This window comes from Desmodus rotundus, chromosome 5 (genome assembly GCF_022682495.2).
Source record: "Desmodus rotundus isolate HL8 chromosome 5, HLdesRot8A.1, whole genome shotgun sequence".
Classification (NCBI taxonomy): Eukaryota; Metazoa; Chordata; class Mammalia; order Chiroptera; family Phyllostomidae; genus Desmodus; species Desmodus rotundus.
Genome location: NC_071391.1, coordinates 8,263,127 through 8,284,578, shown reverse-complemented (window position 1 = coordinate 8,284,578; position 21,452 = coordinate 8,263,127). Strand labels below are relative to the sequence as shown.

Here is a 21,452-nt window from a genome sequence, read left to right as displayed (position 1 = left end):
GGACCCCTGCCCCTGGGATCGGTGGTACCAGTCCCAGAGGCCTGGAAGGCAGCAACCCCAGACCTTGAGCTGCTTTCCGTTTTCCAAGAACAAATAAAAAGATTAGAAACCAAAACCTTGCCTGTGATGAAGACTCTGAGATCAAATAAAAGGCAAAATCTTCATTTGTGCTCTTTGCTTTTGGTACAGTGGAGGGTGGAGGGTAGTGGCAAGTGTTGTGAAGTGGGAGAAACGTGGGTTCAAGTCTTAGTTCTGACCTCCAGAGGCCAAGTGTGGTCCTTTCTGAGCCCTCAGTTTCCTCACCTGTGAAATGGAAAACCCTGCCCACTTCCCCTGTCAGTTGGGAAGATGAAAAGAGGCCACGCCCCTGGCTCACACAAGCACGGACAGAAGCCTTTCTCCCTTTCAAACTGCTAGTATGTAAACTGATATGGTAAAAACCGGCTGTGAAGGGCCACTTCCTACACCCAGCTAACGTGACCAATGAAAGCCTTCTAAACACCGAGTCTTTAGGAGAAAAATTATACAGAGGGGCCCTTGGAGGGTACAGCTGGGCAGAGACCATTCATCTCTGTCCCTGGTGCTTGGCATAGGACGTAGATTTGTTGACTGAATGAACGAACAAACGAATGAAAATTCTGGGATTTCCAGAGTCACAGGACAGGAAGGATGGCCGTGAGGGCAGGCTGCAGGGCCGGGAAGGGCTGGTTACAGGCTTCCGCAGTCACCTGAGGAGGGGTCGAAGTACCTCCGAATCCTGTAGGAGGTGGTGGGTGTGGCCCCCAATCACACCTATTATGGGGGTCCTCATTTCTTGATGTCATGCCTCAATTCTTCCCTCTGATGGACTGATTCAAGTGCCTGAAACCCTCCCGGCCTCTTGTAGCAAGGGCTGGGGAGTGTTAGATGCCGGGGAGCTAAGTAGCTATTCTTGGGCAGCTGCTGAGAGAGTCTGACCAGCCCAGCGAAGGAGAGCACCAGACCCGGACGACCTGGAGCTGCCTCGGGGAGGGGAGCGGGGGAGGAGTGGCTAGGACCCTTACCCTCTGACACTTCGCACTCAGCTCTCCTGTCTCCACGCTGGCCTGGAATGGCCCAGATTGTGAGGAGTCCCAAGGAGCCTGAATCTAGGCCTCTGCCTCTACGTCCCAGTGCACAGGCTCCTGGAGGCCGAAGCCCTTCCCCTGTCCCAGGCCCGCCCCCCACACCCACTTTACAGAAATCCAGCCACCCTGCCCTTTCTCGCAGGCCAGAGGTTGATTCCAGGCCCACTGGGAGCAATATGGACACAGCCATCTCACACCAACTTAGCGATCACACACACACTGACGTGGAGTTCGCCCCCCCACACACACACATGTGCACAGACACACACACTGCCGCAAGCCCCCCGTTTGTGGAGGAGCGGTCCCCCAGGCCTACTGGTTAAATACCGCCTGTGGGGTTTTGCCTCAAGCTCCCGCCTCCCGCTGTAAGGAGAGATGGAGGGTGTCGTCGGGGTTTTCATCACTGAGCCTGAAGCAAGAACTGGCGTAGCGCCCTCCACCTCCCCGTCCTCAGCACCCCAACACAGCTGAGCACCGGTCCGGTGGGACCCCTGCCTCTCTGTCCCCTCAGCCTGCTCCCAGTGGGGCCAGGCACCTCCCTCGAAGGAGCCCTGCCCCGGTGTGGCGTGATCGGGGCACTGCCCCAGCCCTGGGCACCTCGGGCAGGAAGCTAGCAGAAGCCATTCGAACTGGGACGGGTGGTTTTACCGGAGGAAGTTGACAGTTCAACTTCAAACATGGGTGACGCAGGCCCTACGCTGCCTGCTCCCCAGTCCCACCCCTACCCACGTCTGCCCGCCCCAGCCCCTCCTCCCTGAGAGGGAGACACGGGGGGTAGACAGCCTCACCCACGGGTGCTGAACTTGCCGAGGCTGAAGCAGGAGGAGGCCATGCCCATGGAGTCTCAGCAACTGCTGCTGGCTGCCCTGTGCCTGCTGGGAGTGCTGGGTGAGTACCCCTCCTGGGGCATCTGCCCGGGTACCTGGGCTTGGCGTGCAAGGGGGGAGATGCCAGTTCTTCCCATGGTCTGACTCTAAGGCCCGCACATCTCCTCTCGAGAGCATCATGCAAGACCGGGGCCACCAGGATCCCTGTCTGAATTCCCAGCCCCTGCTTCGCTCTTGACCCTGTTGTCCCACCCCTGTTGACCCTGGCGCCTCAACTCTGCTTCGCCTCTGCCCCGTTGGGGCCTTCCAGGTGGGATCTGTGCTAAATTGGGCTCTCAGCTTAGCGATCAAGTCGCTAGCTCCCTCTAATTCTGGCTTCCCTCTGCAGCTCCCCGCTGCCCCGCGAGTGTCCAGCCTTCACTTGGATGCCTCTGGGGACAGGAAAGTCGTGGTCTCCTGGGCAGTTCTGATGATGCTCTGGGCAGGGTGGCTGAGGCAGGGTAGGGACCGCCTTTGAGAACGTAGCTAAGCAGATGTCAAAGGTACATGATGTAGTTCCCAGTCCTTCTGGTTCCGTCCCCAGTGGGGTCCCAGCCAGGCCCACCAGCCAGGCTGTGAGCTCACTGTGGGTATCCTCCAGGCCAAAAGGAAGGGTTTCAGAACCCACCCTTGTCCCCATGGGCCACTAATGGAACAACCTGGGACCTTCTGTTTGCTCGGGGGGAGATGGTAGAAGCTGGGGGTTCTCCATCCCCAGGGACTTGGGACTCTAGCTCAGGACCAGGGCCCTGCTGCTGGGGCCGTCACTGACTGGCCAGTGGTCGGGAGGGGTGGCCATTCATGCTAAGGCCTGAGCCCTGGGTTCCAAGTCTGGCCATGTGTACTTAGGATAGGTCCCCGAACCTCTCCGGGTCTCCACCTCCCCTTGTATAAGAGGCAGGTGGTGAACTAGAAGGGATCTGACCTCTTCTCGAGGGTTTGGAAGGTGTAGTGGGGGAGAGGGGTGAGTGATCCCAGGACGGGAATGGGCGGCAACAGGAAGGAGCTTGCAGCTTCCCAGTTCAGAAGGAGAGGTCTCAGGAGACCCTCAGTCCCCTCTAGAGAAGCTGGCGTGCAGGTGTGACTAGGTGTGTGTGTGTGTGTAAATAGGTGTGTTTGTGTGTGCATGTGTGAGAAATGTGCTTACACATGTTTTCAAGGGCCAGACATGCCTCCAAATGTCATCTTACCTTCCCCCGAGCATGTGACGACGGCACACATGTTCACATGGCTATTCTCACACGGGACTGCAGGAAACATAAAATACCTTCTGCCTCCAGGGCAGAGGCCTGGAGATGGGCCCCGGGCTGCCCCCCGGGACCCTCTGGAGGAGCTGCTGTGGCCTCCTCGGCCCTGGGCAGTCCTAGGTCCAGGCCCTTCAATCCCTACCTGCCCCTCGCTGGTGGCTGGTATGGGATGGGGTCCTGGCCATGGGCCTCCCGCCCGGACCCACTGCGGGCCAAGGATCCCGGCAGGGCCACACAGGTCCATGGCCCGAAGGGGCCCAGAGTCAGGGCGGCTCGGCGGCCGCACCTTCAGCCCATGTAGGGCAGGAATCACCTGGGACCCCAGGAGCATGTGGTCCCCCGGGTGTGTGTGCGCACACGCGTGTGCACTGGTAGATCATAAACATCCCTGTTGCTCAGTGGGTCACCGCTTAGGAAATACCTTCAGAGCCATTTTCTTCTGTAAGCTCCACAGTAGTCTAGGAAGTAGGCGGGCCCAGGGTCCCCATTTCACGGTGGAGAAAACTGAGGTCCGAGTAGCAAGCCCAGGGCAAAGCAGCTCGTGGGCAGCAGAGCTGACCCCGGCCCAGCACTCTCGCTCTCGTGGAGACCCCTCAGGACCCTTAGCTAAGAGCAGAGGCCGCCAAAGCCACTCCCTTGAGGAGGAAAATGGTCACAGGACACAACTGCCCCCAGTGGACCTGCAGCCACCAAGGTCTAGGGACCCCAAGGTCCAGGGCTGGAGCTGGGAGCAGACAGCACAGGGACCTTTGAGCCATTCCAAGAACAGAGGCCACCACAGCCCTGGGGATGCTGCAGCCTCTTGCCTGGTCTTCTGGGCCGTGCCCATGACTCAGGGACCTTGGGGCATGAAGCTGCCTGTGGAATGGGGGTGGCAGTGGCCATGGCTTCCCACAGTGGCTCTCCTCGGCCGCTGCCCTCAGTCCCAGAGACTCTGCAGATTGAATACCTGTCTGCCGCTTGCCGGCTGGGTGACCTCCGACCCGTCTGTAAGCGTCAGTTTCCCCCTCTGTCAATGGGAATGTAGTAGTACCTGCCTCATACAGGTTTTTAGGGATTAAATGAATCAATGCATGTAAAGAGTTAGTCAGAATGTCGGCATACCGTAGAGGAAACACTCAAGAAGCATTAGTAGTAATTATTATTATTATTATTAAATTATTATTACTACTCTCAGAGTAAGAAACAAGGTGAGGTAAGATTGGTGGGAAGGGGTCTTGCCAGAGCTGGCCTACCCCTCCATCTTTCTGCTGCCCAACACTCTGGCACAGGCTCTTCATTCATTCATTCGCCTACAAACGTTTATTGAGCACCTACTATGTGTCCAGCTCTGTGCACAGCACTGGGGATACAGCAGTGAACAAGACAGGACCTGGTACTGTGTGCCAGGCTGACAGAGGAGACCCGTTACAGAGCACAAGTAAACGAGCCCTCGAAATATGTGCAAATATTGTGATCAGTGCACCCGGGGAAACAGCAGTGGTCGAGACAAGTGACCGACTTCACTGTGGGGCAGGGGGTGGAGGCGCCTGCTTCGCGCGGGCCGCCCAGCCTGTGTCCCAGGCTGCAGAGCTGAGGCCCGCTGGCTCTGGGCACAAAGTGTGAGGAGGCCCCAGCACCCCCACGGGGAACGGAGGGACGAGGGCCGGCACTGGCCCTCCGGTCGCTGTGCCCAGCTCCAACCGTTCAGAGGGGTTTTCTCCACTGCGACCAGGGAGGGACTTCAACTCCGCCTGACAAGCCTGACTGAACCCCTGCTGTGTGTGCATGTGGGCGCACGGGTGACCGTGTGTGCGTGCTGCGTGCGTCTGTGCTGTGTGCCGTGTGTACCCGAGGGTCGTGTGCACGCTCCTGAAGGCCCGCGGGGCTCAGAGCAGCACGGATCTGGGTCTGATTTCTACGTGGCCACTCCCGAACGACAAGAACTCCTCTCTGAGTCTCAGCCTTCTCATCTAGAAAATGGGGGTCACTGCCTCAAAGGATAATTAGTCATCAAATCTAATTCTTTCATTCATTCGTTCAGACAGCAACTATGTGATGAGCACCCACTATGTGCCAGGCAGCGTTCTAAGTGCTGGGGACACCGCAGTGAACAAGGAAAACCCTGCCTGGTTGGTCCGACGTTGCAGTCGGGGTGTGATGGGGAGACAGACGAGAGATGGAGTGGGCCGGTGATTGCACGGTGCTCGGAGTCCTGAGTGGTGTGGTCGGAGGGTTGGGAGCGCTGGGCGGCTGTGCTGTACCTGGGAGGATGCAGCGGGCCTCACGAGAAGATAATGTTTGAGAACAGTCTGGTAGGGAGGGCCCTGAGCAGAGGGGCACTGGCCCGCAGGCTGTGGGGCCTCCACGGGGACTGGGGCTGCTCCTCCAGCGAACTGAGCAGAGGAGAAAGTGTGCTGAGCACCCTGGAGAGAGACAGTAACTCACCTGTCCCTGGTCCACAGCCCTTACCTTGAACCCCGGGCCAGTTGCTTTGGGAGTTCAGAATGTTTTAGATGGTGGAAGGTACCTTGTACATGGGCTGTGTGCTGCCAACATGCCCGCCAGCCAGGCCTCAGGCCACACTCCCTGGGAGCCTGCTTCTGCAGTGAAGCACGGCTTCACACACTCAGAGGGACCCTAACGCCTGCCGGTACCCTCCCGCCAAAGGCGTGAGAAAGACTTTTGGTTTGGATTTTGAATTGCAGATGAGGGATTGTGGCCACTTCCTCTATAACTACTGCTATCATCATCATCATCATCGTTATTTCCCTCCCAGGCTGGACTTCCAGGGCTCCCGCAGGCACCCCAATACTCCCTTACCCCTGGGGCCACAGCAGGGAGAGATGTGGTAGGGACAGGGGAGGAAAGTGGTGGCAGTTGACAGAGGTAACAAGGGCCCACAGATTCCCACACAGGCTTCCGGAGTGAGCCCTCCCTCTTCTCAGCCTCAGTTTCTCCTCTCTGTACCCCGGGGCGAGCAGGCTCCGGCGTCTCCCCACAGTAGGCTCCCATGGGACCCTGTCCAGTGATGGTGATTGTTTTTCTGCCCTGACTCTACCACCAGCGAGCTGTGTGACCTTGGGCAAGTCACTCAGCCTCTCTGGATCTCAGTTTCCTGATCTTACAATGGGGGTGAGCCTGGTCCCTTCAACACAGGGCTGTGGGTAGAAAGAATGAGCCCCCATGTGTGGCAGAGTCTTGAGCTATATGAACCTCTGAACGAAAAGGAGACTTGTCACCGTGGAGACACATGTGGCAAGAAGCTCATGCAAATTCCATCAGACACGCAGGCCCCCAGGGAGAGAGAGCCAGAAGCTAAACCATGAGGGCCACCGTGCCCGGGATGGGCTCGCTGTCTGCGCACTGGCACGGGCCCTGGGGGAGCGAGATGAGCGGCCAGATCTGCCGTCCCCCCCGCAGGCTCCAGTCCCCTGGCTCTGCTGGTGTGAGCTTCTCTGCGTGTCTCGCACATAAAAAAGCTCCTAATCCTAAACCAGTCACTTCCTCGGGGGCTCAGCCAGAGGAACAGAATTTGGGGCCGTGTGATCTCTGTTCCCCCGAAGGCCTGATGCTGATGCAGGTTAGACATGGCTCGCTGACGAGTGTTGTCCAGGGAAGAGGGGTTAGGGGGTGACAGGAAGGAGAAGGCAGAATGCCCCCAAAGGCCCTCAGACATGTGGAGTTTGCTGTACATTGAGAAGTTCCCGGACTAGATGGAGGAATCGCTGTGGAAACGCAGACCTGACTTCAAACCTCACTAAGTTAGGCCTCTGGTTTCCTTATCTGGGGGACAGTGATGGCAGCCCCCGCAGATGAGGCCCTCAGGGTCTTCGTGATAAACTCTCGCCTGCCCTGGGGTCTGCAGCGGGGAGGGGTTCAGTCAGTGTTCACTATCACCCTTGTCACCATCGGCAATGTCCCAGCTCCTCCCGGGATCCCGGGTGCCCTCCGTGTCCTAGGGTGTCCGGGGGTCCAGGCAGGGCCTACCAGTGAGTCGAAGGCAGGCTGGCCTGGGCTCTCCTGAGTATGGAAAGTGGGCCCCACCACACAGGCCCGCCATCCTTCGTCTGCGATTCCCAACCCAGGCAGCGGTGGTAAGTTTCTGGCAGACGCACTAGGTGCAAACCCTGACCCGACCGACTAGGAGGCTATTCATAGTCTCGGCGCGTCCTCCTCGGTGTGAAAATCCCTGCGTTACACTGCAGGGGCCGTCCCGTATCTGGGGCCGAGGCTCTCCAGACGCAGGGGACAGGAGGCTACCTCAGGGACCGTGGCAACCGGAGGGGCAGGCCGCTGCCTGGGGCTGGCGGTGACACGGCCCAGCACGGCCAGAAAGACCTTTTTCAAAAACATCTGGATCTTGGGATTGTTTTTTATAAAACAAAACAAAAAGAAACCTTTTTTAAAATGGGCCACCCAGTTTTTAACGTGCAAAGCCAGTGAAACTCATCCAGGGCCCGATGCGGCCTGCAGGGCTGCCGAAACTGGAATCACGCGCTGGGAGCCGAGCGCAGAGGGGAGGTAGGAGACGAGGAGAGGATGTACGTGTGAGAGATAGACAGATAGACAGATAGACATGGCCTCAGAGCCACTCAGGAATTCATCTACTCCTCACCGAGACCTGTTGGAGCAAGCGGAGTCAAAATGATGAAATCCCTGCAAACGCAGAAATGAAAACGGGGCTCAGGGGGAGTAAGGAGGCCTTCTTCTTCTTCTTTTAAAGATTTTATTTATTCATCTTCAGGGAGAGAGGAGACGAGAAAGAAAGGGAAAGAAACGTTGGTCAATGTGTGGTTGCCTCTCGTGCACCCTACACTGGGGGGACCTGGCCTGCAACCCAGGCATGGGTCCTGACTGGGAATCGAACCGGCTACACTTTGGCTCGCAGTCCGCGCTCAATCCACGGAGCTACACCAGCCAGGGATTTAAGAGGCCTTCTAACTCCAGTTTTTTCTTGTCCTGAGTTCTGCCTGGATGTGGTCAGTCTAAGTCCTACATTCCTGGGCTTCCAGGGAAGGTTGGCCGCAGAAGGAAGGGGCCTTTGGAGAATTTTCGTTCCCAGCTCCAGCAGCTGAGGTGCCGCTGTGGATAGCGGGTTAGGAAATGGCACCATGCTTCCGTGCGCCATGTCCCCCATGGTCTCAAGGGTCTCCAGGCTTCTCTCTGCAGATTCTGCCACAGCAGAACCTGGACCTCAGGTTGCGGGCGAGGGCCGGTGGGGTACGTTGTGGCAGGAAGGGCGTCAGAGAGCCCTGAGCACATCCACCAGGTTCAAGGGAAGGAGGATGTTGGTCTGACCCCTGTGCAAAGCAGCTAAAATCAGCTGCGGGCAATCAAAACCTGAGTATCTTCCTGGGCAGAATGAAAGCACAAAGCACCCAGGACGCACCCCAGCGTCCACCTCTGAACCTCAGGGAGGGTGAGGGATCATGGACTCCAATGTCCTCATCTTACAGACAAGGACACGGAGCCCAGAGAGGCAGAGTGACTTGCCACGAGCCAGCAGCAAGCGTGTGGGGGAGTCCCCCCCACCCCAAGGCATGTCTCACAGACTGAAGAGAGCCACAGGTTCGGCCCCTCTCACCAGGTTCGCCCACCAGGAACACGCAGGAGCTGGCACAACACAGGGTCGGCTGCCTCGGCCTTCGCTCTGAAGGGAAGGGCGGCAGCCTGGCCTGGAGGCCAAAAAGCACACACTCGGCTCCCAGAGGCCTGGCCGAGAGTTCCGACCCCAGCACTCACTGGCTGCTTGGGCTAGTTCATCGCTCTCCATCTCCTCATCTATAAAATGCGGATTAGAACAGCAGTACCTGCTTTGCGGAGCTGTGATGCGGTTTGAGAGAGTTCACGTATAAAAATGCCTGGGAATGGGTGCAAGCTGTAAATGATGAGGACGCTGCTGGAGGGACAGACAGGAAATCCTACTCAGCTGAGGACAGACGGACACCCAGAGGGAGCCAAAGCCTTAGGATGCCTAGACGTCTTTTCTCAACAGGGCATTTTCTGTTTTAGAATTTTCCTTGGTTGTCTAGCTCGTTCCGTCTTTCCTGGCAGGGCCTGGGCTGTTCTGGGTGAGACCTGCCACAAGGGTCAGGCCCCCGGGCTTCCGGGCCTGGGGGCTCAAGCTCCTCAGGGTCAGGGTCAGGGTCACGTTCATCTCTGCACCCCCAACTTGGCACTTGGGAGGCACAATGGTGGGGGCAGAGAGTAGAGAGCAAGCTTATAGTTCAAACCCAGGCCCTGCCAGTTGCTGGCAGTGGTGCCCTGGAGGGGGCACTTACGCTCTCCCGATATGTCTTCCACGAACATACTTGACTCACATTGTGAGGCCGTGCGGGACATTAATAATGGCACCCTTAAGGAACAACCCCAGGGGCCAAGTACACAGTAAGTGCTCAGTAATGGTAGCTGCTGTTAATAATGAATGTTGACCAAGGTGACTTTGGGAATGCAAGGGTCCCAGGTGAGAAAGGCAAGTGTGAGCCCTGGGACCTGGCTCTCCCAGGGTCCTAGACAGGGAGTCCCCCGAGGGGAAAGCTCCCTCGTCCCCACACACGCCCCAGGCCCCGCCGGCGCCACTGCCAGTAGCTGCAGCTCTGAGCACCGAACAGGGCCGGGAAGGCACCGGGCTAAGTCCTTTACGTTGATCTCATCCTCTGGTCACTATACAGCTGGCCCTGCCTTGTCCCCATGCTGTGGATGAGGAAACGGAGACTCAGGGGGCTGAGGGACTTGCCCCCAGGGCCCGCAGGCAGGCGGTGGCAGGGCTCTGCCCTCACCCAGAGAAAGGGATCAGTGTCTGAAAACCCGCACAGCACCAAAGGGCGGACCCTTGTGTCCCCTTTGCCCCTAAGTGCCCCCCCAAGCTGCCTCAGCCCTCATGGTTTAGCCAAAGAAATGACTCCCTAAAGGTGGACAGCCCCATTCACTACGGGGAGCTGGAACTAGAGGGAGGTGGGAGTGGGAGGTCAGGGGTGAGAGTGAGGGCATGACCAGGGGCCTCCTGCCTCCTCTTTCACCTCCTAAGCGTGGACATCTCCACCATGTCCTCCTGCCCACTGCAGCAGATCAGATGATTGACAGCTGGTCAACACCCTCCCTTCCTGGGCCCAAGCTCCAGCCACTGCTCTGGGCCCAACACTCCCCCTGCATGAGAAATACCTTCCCCTCCTGCGGCCCAGGATTCCCAGGCAACCATGAAAGGCTCTCTCCGAGACGGACGAGCATCACAGGGCCAGGATGACCACTGCAAGGAATCTTGGTTGGGGGGAGAGAGTGAGCTGCAAGTCTCCCCTTAAAATTCTACCACGGGTTCAGAATGCTCAGGCAAGAACTGGCTTTAAAAAAAACCTATTAATTTGAACACCCAGCAACAATTTCTCAAAAAAGAACTTAAACATAGCCATTTACTCTATAACGTAGTCTCCATGACCCAGTGCTGACCTCGGACCCCAATGGAAAGATCAGTCCAGGGGTCAGACAGGCGGCAGTCAAAACCCCTGTTCTGTGAGTGATGATGCTGGGTGGCGAATGCAGAGGGTGGGCTCTGAGGACATACGGGCACGCCACCGCACCCCATCCCCACCCCGGTCAACCGACAGCCCAGCCACAGGTCAGCTAGTCACAGGCTGCCCTGCTGGGAGACCCCTCTTCCCACAATGGGGCTGGGAGGAGGTGGAACTTCCCAAATGGCCCACACTCCTACTGGCTGAGCCCAGGCAGGAGCTGTGCCAGGCTCACCGGGGCTGTGGTCTTGGCTCCCCTACCAAGTGGCTGTGCCACCAGAGCCAAGTCCCCTCCAATCCAAGCCTGAGCTTCGACGCCCTCCCCTGGAAACTGGAGCTGTGAGGGATAAATTGCTGCCGTTCTTGTCCCGCTTGGGAATACTAGAGAGCAGCAACCTGGTCTTGGATTCCATCCCTGGCTCGTTTCCTGGTTCCCTAGAACTGTGGAGTGCAAACTTCTTAAAAAGTATTTTTTTTTATTTTTATTTTTAAAGGGGAAGGGAGGGAGAAAGAGAGGGAGAGACACACAGATGTGTGAAAGAAACATTGATCAGGTGTCTTTGGCACGCCCCCAAGTGGGGACCTGGCCTGCAACCCAGGCATGTGCCCTGACTGGGAATCGAACCAGTGAGCTTTTGTTCGAAGGCCCGTGCTCTGAACCACACCAGCCAGGGCAGGACCACAAACTCTTTTGATTGAAAGCAACATAACAGGACATTTTTACTTTGCAGCCTGAGGCACGGAAAGGGATCCTTGCCCTCACAATGCGCGGTGCCTTCTGACATCCTCTCTTCTAGTCCATTTCATTTTTTAAAAAATCGATGTTTGTGATACTGCTCGTCAGTGCAAAGGGATGGCAGGAGGGAACCTGGGGTGGGGTGGGACTGTTGTGTGACCTGATTGTGACGGCGATTACCCTGACCCACGTCTGCGCTAACATCCATAGCACTGTGACCAAAGGAAAACCCAGTGGACTGTCTGTTCTTTTAAAAAGTCACGTTTTAAAACAGGGACGAAAGATCATGGTTGCAACCCACTAAACTGACTTCATGACCCACCCGGAGGACAAGGGTAGCATGCGAAGCCCTACACCTAGACGCCGGGATCATGGGGGCGGGCAGAGAAGGCCATTGCTCAGCCTGTGGGCGAAGGAAGTGGGAGCAGGAGGGAGACTCACTTCCTGACTTTGCTTTCTCCTTTCCGCAGTCACTTCCTGCCTCGGAAGGCCCCACGACTCAGGTGAGGAAGAGCCACGGGAGGCCTGGTGGCAGAGGTGGGGAAGGGGAGCAGGGCTGTGATTCTATCAGGCTGTAGGGGGTCCAGCCGATGAAGAAATCAGCACCTCCACCAGGGTGAACCCCAACCCAAAGAGACAGAGAGAGAGAGAGAGTCCCCCCACCACACACACACATTAACATGCCCACCTGCACATGGATGCCCTCCACGGCCATGAAGCACCCCATCTGTCCAGTTCTCCCCCATCCTGAACACCCCAAGCAATAACCACGTTCACTCATTTCTGGCATATCTTTCCAGAACCTCCTTATGCAAATGCAAACATATATTCTTATATTTTTCCTTCACGGAGCTTGAGCAAATCACAAAAGCCATGTTCCTACCGCCTGTGACCAGGCAATTCCGCTTCTAGGTGTTCTCCCAGGAGAAACGGGAGCGTGTGCCCACAAAAAGACAAAGGCAGGTACATGAGTGTTCATAGTAGCCCGAGCCTGGAAACGACCCAAGTGGCCAATGCACACACGAATCGCGGCATGTCCGCACAGGAAGTGTGGTCAGCCACCGAAAGGGTGGACTCAGAGCCAGGCAGCGACGGGGGAAATCTCCAGCACTGAGTGAAAGGAGCCAGGCTGGAAAAAAACAGCAAACAACAAAAATGCTGGATGATTTCACTCACATGACATTTTAGAAAGTAATCTTTAGCAACAGAAAGCAGATCAGCGCGGCCTGAGGCGGGCTTCAGGGAACCTTCCGGGTGATGGAGAGGTTCTACATGGAGAGTGTGGTGTGTTACAGATGTATGCCATTTGTCCAGTTCCCTGGACAAGTGCCCCTGAAACGAGTACGTTTCACTGTGTGCAAATTGCACCTCAATAAAGTTGATTTTAACAGTTAGAGAAAAAGAAACAGGCACCAGGCCTACCTCGGATCTACGGAGACAGACTTCCCAGGAGCGGGCGGATTCTGCTGCACCGTGGGTGGCGAGGGCCCTTCGCCCACTGTTCCAAGTTTCCCTTGGCTCTGAGGTCTGCGCCCCATCCTCCCGGCCTGGCTCCAGGCGGCTTCAGGGGGCCGCCTGGGTCAGGAGAGGCCCCAGGCTGAATTCTGGGAAGTCCCTGCAGTGCCCCAAAGGATGAGTCACAGGAGCACGGCAGAAGGGAGCCTGGCTGGGGGTGGGGGCCCAGGCCCGGACCTGGGGACAGGCAGGCAGTGAGGAGCCTTCCCAGCCTGACCCTCCCCTCCTCTCTGACCCCTAGAGCTCCAGCTGAGACTACAAGGCTCCAGCTCTCGGTGCCAGGGCCAGCTGGAGATCCAGTTTGACAGCAAGTGGCACACAGTGGACAGCCGGAGCTGGGGCCAGAGTCCGGACCGCTGGGAGGACCCCAAGCAGGTCTCCAATCTCTGCCAGAAGCTGAACTGTGGGGACGCCTTGGTCCTGGCCCACATCTCTTACTTCAACAGCCCCCAGAACCAGGTCATCTGCCACGGACAGCTGGGGTCCTTCTCCAGCTGCAACTCCAGCGCGGCAAACCAGAGGGCCCCTCTGGGCCTGATCTGCTCAGGTGGGTCCCCTCGGCCTGGACACCGGCCCTGAGGCCCAGGACCTCAGACGCGGGGCCTTAGTAGGCAGATGGAAACAGGTCCCAGATTTACAGTGCCCCCCACATTCACTGGTGGGGAACTGGAAGGGGAAGGCTGAGGGGTGCTGGCACCTGTCTGGTAAGATGGAAAAGGTCAAGGACCTGCTGACTTCACGGTCTCCTCTTAACCTCCGTTTTCCCAACTGTAAAGGGGGCTGGTGCCACCCACCTCACAGGAGGTTTAGAGACGACGTGTGGAGCAGGTGGCACTCACAGCATGCGTTCCGGGTCCTTCTGGAACTGCCCCCAGCCCTCCCGGCTCTTTCTGCCCCTCACCAGAATGTCTCATTGCAGAGCCACAGAAGACGAGCCCTCCCACCACAAGGCCGCCGCCCACCACGCCAGAGCCCACGGGTAAGAGGATTCTGAGGCCCCCGGGGAGGGCGTCCAACGCAGTGATTAGAAACACAGGATGCCCAGTTACGTTTGAGTTTTGGTCAAACACGAAAGTGTTAGTGGAATTACGCCCCATGCAGCAGTCGGGACCTCACCACTTCCCAGGTCCATTGGCTGGTCATTCACATGTCTGTGTGTTGGAGCCAAGATCCAGGAGCAAGGAGGGCACCCCCGCCGGCTGTCAGTGCTCAGACGCACACCCCTCCCGCTCTCTCCCCAGCGCCTCCCAGGCTGCATCTGGTGCCAGGGCCCGAGGGCCTGCGGTGCACGGGCGTGGTGGAATTCTACAGGGGCAGCCTGGGTGGCACCATCAGCTATGAGGACCAGGATGAGCCCAAGGACCTGGGGGACCTCATCTGTGGGGCCCTGCAGTGTGGCTCCTTCCTGAAGCGCCTGCCAGAGGCCAAGGCAGCCAGGACACAAGCCCCAGGGGAGATCGGGCCCTTGCCAATTCGGTGGGAGATCCAGAACACCAACTGTACCTCTCTGGAGCAGTGTTTCAGGAAAGTCCAGCCCCGGAAGGACAGCCGAGTTCTTGCCCTCATCTGTTCTGGTAAGTGAGACTGGGCCAGGCCCAGGGGCGTCCCCAGAAGGTCAGTCACCACATGTTCTCCAAACCCCTGCATGTAGCTCAGGGTCCAGGGCACTATGGAGTGCACCAGGGAGGCAGGGGCTGGTGGTTGGCCTCTAAGCAGTAGGCAGGCAGGGAGGGATGGGGAGGCTGTAGTCACACCAGGTGCCTTGGGAATCTCTGCAAAGTAACTCGAACAAGTCCACATGCCCCCAAACACCACACCACTCGGGGAGGCAAGGTGAGCGGGACTTCCAGGAGGAGGCAGGATCTGCTCAGTGGATTTGGAAGGAGGAGGGGAGCACAGTGGAGCAGAGGAGAGAAGGCTTGCCGGTGGGAAGCGTGGCTTGTGCCGAGGACCAGAGCAGGATGGGGCAGGTGGCAGGACCAGCCTTGCAGGAAGGGAGTTTGTAAACCCCCCCAGACAGCGAGGTTGCAGACAGTGAGAGGTGGGAGGTCCCTGGGTGCAGCACGCCAAGAAGCCAGAGCAGGTCTCCAGGGGCCTCCTGCACAGGCTTCCCAGCCACAGAGCAGCAAGTGGAAGAAACTGGTGATGCTGGTGTGGTTGAGGGGAGGTGGCCGATGAGTCTGGTCTGCAGGACCCCGAAACCAGGACCAGTGGGCAACCTGAGGGGAAAAAGACTGCAGTTCAAAACCAGGAAGAAAGTCATTGCCCGCCTGGGAAGGGGTGGGCTTCTCTCCGAGGGAGGGTTCTGGCGGATCCACACTGTAAGAAGTCTTCCAGCATTCCTGCATGTTCACAGCAGCTTCGGAGGTGGGAGCTACTATCCTCCCCGCTTCGCACAGGAGCAAGCCGAGGCTCAAGGAGGTGACATTTCTTGCCCCATCTCACAGATCAGTAATTTTCAACCCTTTTCATCTCCTGGCACACAGAAACTAAGTACTAAAATTCTGCACACACCAAAAAAAATGCATTTTTTGCCTATCTGACAAAAAAAAATGGTATAATTTCGATTCATCTACACCAGATGGCTATTGTGGTGGTGGCTGTTGTCACTTGTTTCCTTGACAGTCTAAGGGAGAAGAGGCCGGTGCCCCTGACTACACTGTCAGGTGGTGTGTGTTTTAAGCATTCTAGCGGCACGCAGGCTGAGTATCGCTGTCACAGAGCACTAGCTGACTTCCACCCGAGCGGGGTCGGGCCACAGCCTGTTATCTAAGCCTTGGCTACTCAAAGGGTGGTTGGTCCAGGACCGGCAGCTTGGACGTCATCGTCATCGGGGGCTGGTTCGAAAGGCAGACTCTCAGACCCCACCCCCAACCTACTGAATCAGGGCCTGCATTTCAGCCAGGTCCAGGGATGTGTGGGTACACAGCCAGGACCCCAGGGCTCTCCTGTGGGTGGGGCGGCCCCCACTTATTGGGTGTCTAGTGTGACTTAGTCAACACTGCCCCCTCCAGGCAGAAGCTGGCCCCCAGGGTCTCGTGGCCTGGGGAGGGGAGCAAGGCTGGCTCTCTGCCCCACCTAGCCCTCCTGCAGGCTGCAACCCGCAAACCACACCCAGGGAGCTGGCCTTTGACATTTATTCTAAATAGATTTACTAGGCCTTTGAAGGTGGGTGTTGCTATGGAAACTGGCCAAAGCTGGTGAGATCCCAGCTCCCTCTACATTGACCGGCAGGGCCTGGGCAGCAGGATTTCTGGCTCCTGTCTCCCCAACCCGGGAACTGCCAGGACTTGGAGCAGGAGGGAGTTCCCACCCCTGGGCCTCAGTTTCCCTTCCTGAAAAGCCCTCCCGCCTCCCAAGGAGCAGCAGGAAAATGAGAGGATGTTTCTAAGAGGAAAGGGGAGCCTACTTCCCACTGCTCTTCCCACTCCCTGCTGGTGGCGCCACAGGCATCGCCACCGATCAAAGGGCCCGGGCTGTGGCGTCTCTGGACAGCTGCTGGCAGCTGCCTAGAAAAGGGGGAAGTGGTGGAGACGGTGGCAGAAAAAGGAAAGGACAGAAAGGAAAGTCATCTTGTGTGGCACCGAGGCCCCTGAGAGGTGGCCGCTCCTTTGCCAGTGGCGTGGGGTCCCGTGGCCCAGAGTGCAGGCTCAGGGTGGAGGTGGTTCCCTCCAAGCCTGCCCCCTCATCTCCCACTGTTTCTCCTCTCAGATTTCCAGCCCAAGGTGCAGAGCCGCCTGGTGCGGGGCAGCGGCACGTGTGCAGGCTACGTGGAGGTGCGCCAGGGCCGGCAGTGGGAGGCCCTGTGCCACAGCAACCCAGCCAAGGCCTCCTCACGATGGGAGGAGGTGTGCGGGGAGCAGCAGTGCGGCAGCTTCAGCTCCTACCAGGTGCGGGATGCCGGGGACAAGACCTCCCGGGGGCTCGTCTGTCACCAGGAGAAGCTGTCCCAGTGCTACCAGCTTCAGGAGACAAGCCGCTGCAGGAGGGTGTTTGTCACATGTGAGTCGGCCACAGCCCACCGCAGACGGAGACAGTTCTGGGTCTTCCCTGTAAGGACCGGTCAGCGAGCAGGACAGGGAGCCCCAGGCCCCCAGAAAAGGATGGAGAGATGGCAGATGGGAGGTGGGAGGCAAGAGCACTCAGACAGCAGTGAGTGTGAGCCCCAAAGGGAGGACTGCCCATGATTATTAGGCAGCCGGTGAAGGACAGAACGCCATTCTGTCTTCTCCTCGTCCAGGATGGACGACAGTAAAGCAAGGGCCAAGTGGAACAAACTGCTCCACGAACGGTAACTGAGTAACACATTAGAGAGAGAGACGGAGGGATGGACGGCCGGCTATGGGTATATGACCATGTACTGGTGCCATACATGGTGGCAAGATGATCACTTATAACTGGCACATGGTAGGAAGTTCAGTAATTGATTACCAAAGCAGCAAGTGATAGCCGGACGGTCGAGTGTTAGAGGCTAAATGGAACGGAGGAACGTGCAGCGCGGAATCCCGGAGATGGTGGAGGGACAGCCGCTGGGTGACCGCCTTCCACACGTGCCGCTGAATGTCGGGGAGGAGCCGGGTAGCCCCTTCCCTCTGAATGGGCAGATTCAACGCCGACGGGGTGGAACTGAGCTGAGCCCTCTGCCTCTCCCCAGGCAAGGATCCGAACCCGGCGGGCCTGGGCGCGGGCGCCGTGGCGAGCATCATCCTGGCCCTCGTGCTCCTGGCGGTGCTGCTGGTCGTGTGTGGCCCCCTCACCTACAAGAAGCTGGTGAAGAAATGTAGGTGCCGGTGCCTCAGCCACCTCCCTCTCTAGCCCCTGTGTGGGGGGATGAGGAGGGCCCCTGCCTCTGCTTGGACCCCCAGCCCCACCCCTCTCCCATCCCCTGGGTGTCTTCTGCCCAAAGTACCAGAAACAGAAAGTCAGGAACAGTGTAGTGGCTGAGTCACCCACACCTGGGCCCTGCTGAGACCCACTCCTGGCCAAAGGGAGCGTGAGGCCTTCTTTACCTGGTGATGGGCCCAGAGGGTCATCAGCACGGCCTCCGACCTCAGGAGACACGTGTCGCAGGCCCAGTGCCACCACCTACCAGCTGTACCTGATGGTGACTAAGCCACTTCCTCCCGGAGCCTCAGTATCCTCTACAAAATGGGCGATTCCTCGCCTAGTGAATACAGCAGGTTGCTGCCTTCGTCTTGCAGAACTCAGAACATGATTCAAGGACAAGGAAGTGAGATTAGAGGGGCTGCGAAGAGAAGGCCCAGAGGCAGGCAGTGTTGGCTGGGCCCCTACCACCCTCCCAGATCTTAATTCTGGTTCTGAAGTCGTTTCTGCTGGAGAACCAGTCACCTCTAGCAAGAGAGGGATGCAGTTTCCTCCCCAGCGAGTCGGAAAACCGAGGCCCCCAAAGACCCAGAAGTAGTCACCCCCTGCAGCAGCACCTGCCCCTCCTCCCCACCCCCTTCACCCCCTACTCCTGCCTCCACCCTGACGTGCCTTTCCCGTCTGTCGCCCAGTCCGCCAGAAGAAGCAGCGCCAATGGATTGGCCCGACAGGAATGAGCCAGAACAGTAAGTGTCCCTGGAGGCAGGGTCCGCCCTCAGCCCGGCCAGTGTCCCCGGGGCTCAGGAAGGAAGCCTTGAAGGCAGAGTTGAGGCTCATGCTGACTGACTACGGAGCCGGGGGCTGCCCATCTCCACCGTGTGGCTGAGGGATGGCTGTGCCAGACGGTGTGAACGGGTGGCACTCAGAAAGGAGGACTCCGTGACCATTTAGATTTGCACGGCCAGGCGTGCAGCAAAGCTGGACTCGGTTCTTCATTGCGGGGCTTATCAGAACCTTAAGGGGCATTTTTGCCTGGCTCATACTCAAAGCAGGGACACATGAAGAAGGTTGTTCAAGCCAGTTCCATCAATGTCTCAGTCATGGCACAACCTCCAAAGGCCACTTGTAAAACATTCTCATGCAGCCAGCCCAACCCCCACCCAGCCTTCATCTTCTCTCTTTGCAGCCCCCACCAGGGCCACCCTCCTGGGCAGAACCACGGCTCTCCTCCTCCCTCCCGCTTCATATTCTTCCTGTTGTCTTTTTAAAAATAAATAAATAAATAAAGGCCCTCAGTTCTGGGAGGGCAGGGGATATACCTGCCCTATCTCTTCTGTTTCAACTCCCTGCTTAAAACATGCTTGATGACTGACTTAACAGACCAACCAAAGGCCCAACCTGCCAATCAGCTTGCTGGCCAGTCCAAAGCTGCTCTAAGTCTGACCCCCGCTAGTATGAACCTGTCCAGAGAAAGGAAAAGAGACGTGTTAGAGGAGCTGCGGGTGCCCTTGCAGCCCTCCCCGTTGCACAGTGGGAAAAGAAATTAAAGCTCCGGGCCCCTGTTGGGAAGGAGGAGGAGAAGTCAGCATGTGTGATGACGGTGTCTCCTGCGTCTGTCTGCTCAGTGTCTTTCCACCGTGATCACGCGACGACTGTCCGCCGATCCCAGGTCGAGAACCCCACAGCCTCACACGTGGAGAATGAGTACAGTCGGCCTCCCAGGAACTCCCAAGTCTCAGCTTACCCAGGTCAGCACAGCCAGTGCTCCGAGGCGGCCTGGCAGGGGTGGAGCAGGGGTCACGTGATCACCCAGAGACGGGCACCTGGGGAGAGGGGGGTGAACTGCCTGCTGAGGGCGCTCACAGCAGGGTGTGGAAGGAGTACGGCCTGAGCAGGCCATTCAGCTAGAGAGAAGGCACTGGGATGCCATTAACCCCAGCGCCGCTGTGACTCCACAGACCGGCATCTCTGCAGGGCGCTGCGGGTGAGATGGCAAACGAGGCAGAACAGAGCCACCCGGAGGCCCGCGGGAGTCCGGTATTGATTGCTCCCAGACTGGCACTAACAATGAAGCCCCAGGGAGCCTGGAGTTCAGCATCATTAGCGAACATTTGGCTGATTTGATCAAAACAGATCTGTGGCTGTCAAGCCACCAGCTCCTAAAGCCCCTCTGATCCCTGACACCCCGTGGGGCTCTGGGCTCTGAGGGCTCTGTCTGTGTAGCCTGGTGGGGTGAGCCCGGCTGCAGTCGGCCTCCTCTCTCTCCGCAGCTCTGGAAGGGGCCCTGCATCGTGTCTCCGCCCAGCCCGATAACTCCTCTGACAGTGACTACGACCTACACGGGGCGCAGAGGCTGTGAAAGGTAAGCACGGGATCCCCACACCGCCCTGGGGATAAGCACCAGCCACTGGATTCCTACCTCCCGCCCACGTGCCCGTCCATGAATGGGGGATTCCAACGTCTGTGCCCGTGTGAAGGGAGAGAATAAGCAAGCCTCGAGGATTTAGGGGATGGGAGCTGATCTGGCAATTAGAGCAGAGGACTCCCAGACCTTAACACTACTTCTCCCACTGCATCTCAGGAGACCGCCCAAACGAGCCCCTAGGAGGTTTGCTGGTGCGCTTACGCCAGGGCTACCAGCAGGAGGGAGAAGCCCCTGACCCAGACATTGAGCAGGGGCCTTGGGGCCTGCCCCCCACCTCCCAAAACCAGCTCCAGGGTGTGAGGTTTCCTTTTCTGACACGTTCCCTTCTCACACACAGACCCAGAAAATAGGAACTAACATTCAGAGCCAGACCATTTGTCCTGAGAACATTCTGCATTTGCCGCTTGGAAATACTCCCCTGATTTCTGCCCCCGCCAGAACATGGACGGAGGTCAGGGGGCCTTTCAGACACCCCTGCAGGAGCCTGGACCAGGGGAGACCTGCACAACAGCTCGGCCGACCCCCACAAATGTGGCAGCTGGAAAAGGGCAGAGCCCACAAATAAGCACCCCCGCCCCGGACAGAAACATCTGGGGGGGCCGGGCCCTGGAAGGCCCCGCCCCTGACTGTGGGAGGTAGTAGCACCCGAGCAGAATCGGCTGTCGCCTCAGACCTGGACCCCAGTGAGGACTGCCAGGAAGCTCACAGCCGGGGGCAGCGGTGGGAGCTGAGTACTCTAGTATATTTTTAATATGTTCTTTGTAAATAACGCCTTTTCTACTTTCTGAGAATTAGTGTCCGGCCTCCTCGGTCCAGGGTCACCCCTTGTCCCTCTGGAGATGCCTGAGGGCAGGGGCGCCCGCCGAGGGAGCTCAGCAGTCCTCTGGTGGGAGGGCTGCACACTTGACACAATGCAGCTCAGCGCAGCCCAGCAGCCCCCGCAAGGGCGATGTGTGGGCCCCAACCCTGCACCCTGCTCCACCCCCCATCTGTGGCTTCCCCCAGCCCCTTGCTTCAAGGTGCCTCCCTGAAAGAGAGCAGGGACTGGGGCTGGCTGTCAAGCCCTACAGGCCGTAGTGCGGCCTGACGACCTGGCACAAAGAGGGGGCCCAGTAAACCCTGGCTGATTGGGGGTTTTGCTTTGCACAGCAGTTAGAAGTGCACAACTCAAGGGGTTTCAGCCGGTCACAGTTAACTGCCTCCCTGGAGAACCAGAGGTCGAGGCTGAACAGCCTTGTGGGTTAAG

General features: G+C 58.1%; 1 protein-coding gene across 1 annotated transcript; it reads left to right on the top strand.

Moving 5' to 3' along the window:
- The first annotated feature begins 1,879 nt into the window (after positions 1–1,879).
- CD5 (CD5 molecule) lies at positions 1,880–21,267 on the top strand. Its single transcript, XM_045183496.3, has 11 exons — positions 1,880–1,994; positions 11,913–11,945; positions 13,199–13,504; positions 13,877–13,936; positions 14,199–14,531; positions 16,669–16,959; positions 17,612–17,737; positions 18,474–18,527; positions 19,407–19,529; positions 20,052–20,143; positions 20,544–21,267. Exons 1-10 carry the CDS (start codon positions 1,937–1,939, stop codon positions 20,138–20,140), a joined length of 1,473 nt encoding a protein of 490 aa, XP_045039431.2. The 5' UTR covers positions 1,880–1,936; the 3' UTR covers positions 20,141–20,143; positions 20,544–21,267.
- The last annotated feature ends 185 nt before the right edge of the window (positions 21,268–21,452 follow it).

Excerpts from the sequence above, each read along its gene's own strand:
- CD5 (XM_045183496.3), top strand. The coding sequence starts at position 1,937 with ATGCCCATGGAGTCTCAGCAACTGCTGCTGGCTGCCCTGTGCCTGCTG. Across the intron at positions 13,505-13,876 it reads TCTGGGCCTGATCTGCTCAG|AGCCACAGAAGACGAGCCCT; the intron begins GTGGGTCCCCTC and ends GTCTCATTGCAG. Across the intron at positions 18,528-19,406 it reads GACAGGAATGAGCCAGAACA|TGTCTTTCCACCGTGATCAC; the intron begins GTAAGTGTCCCT and ends CTGTCTGCTCAG.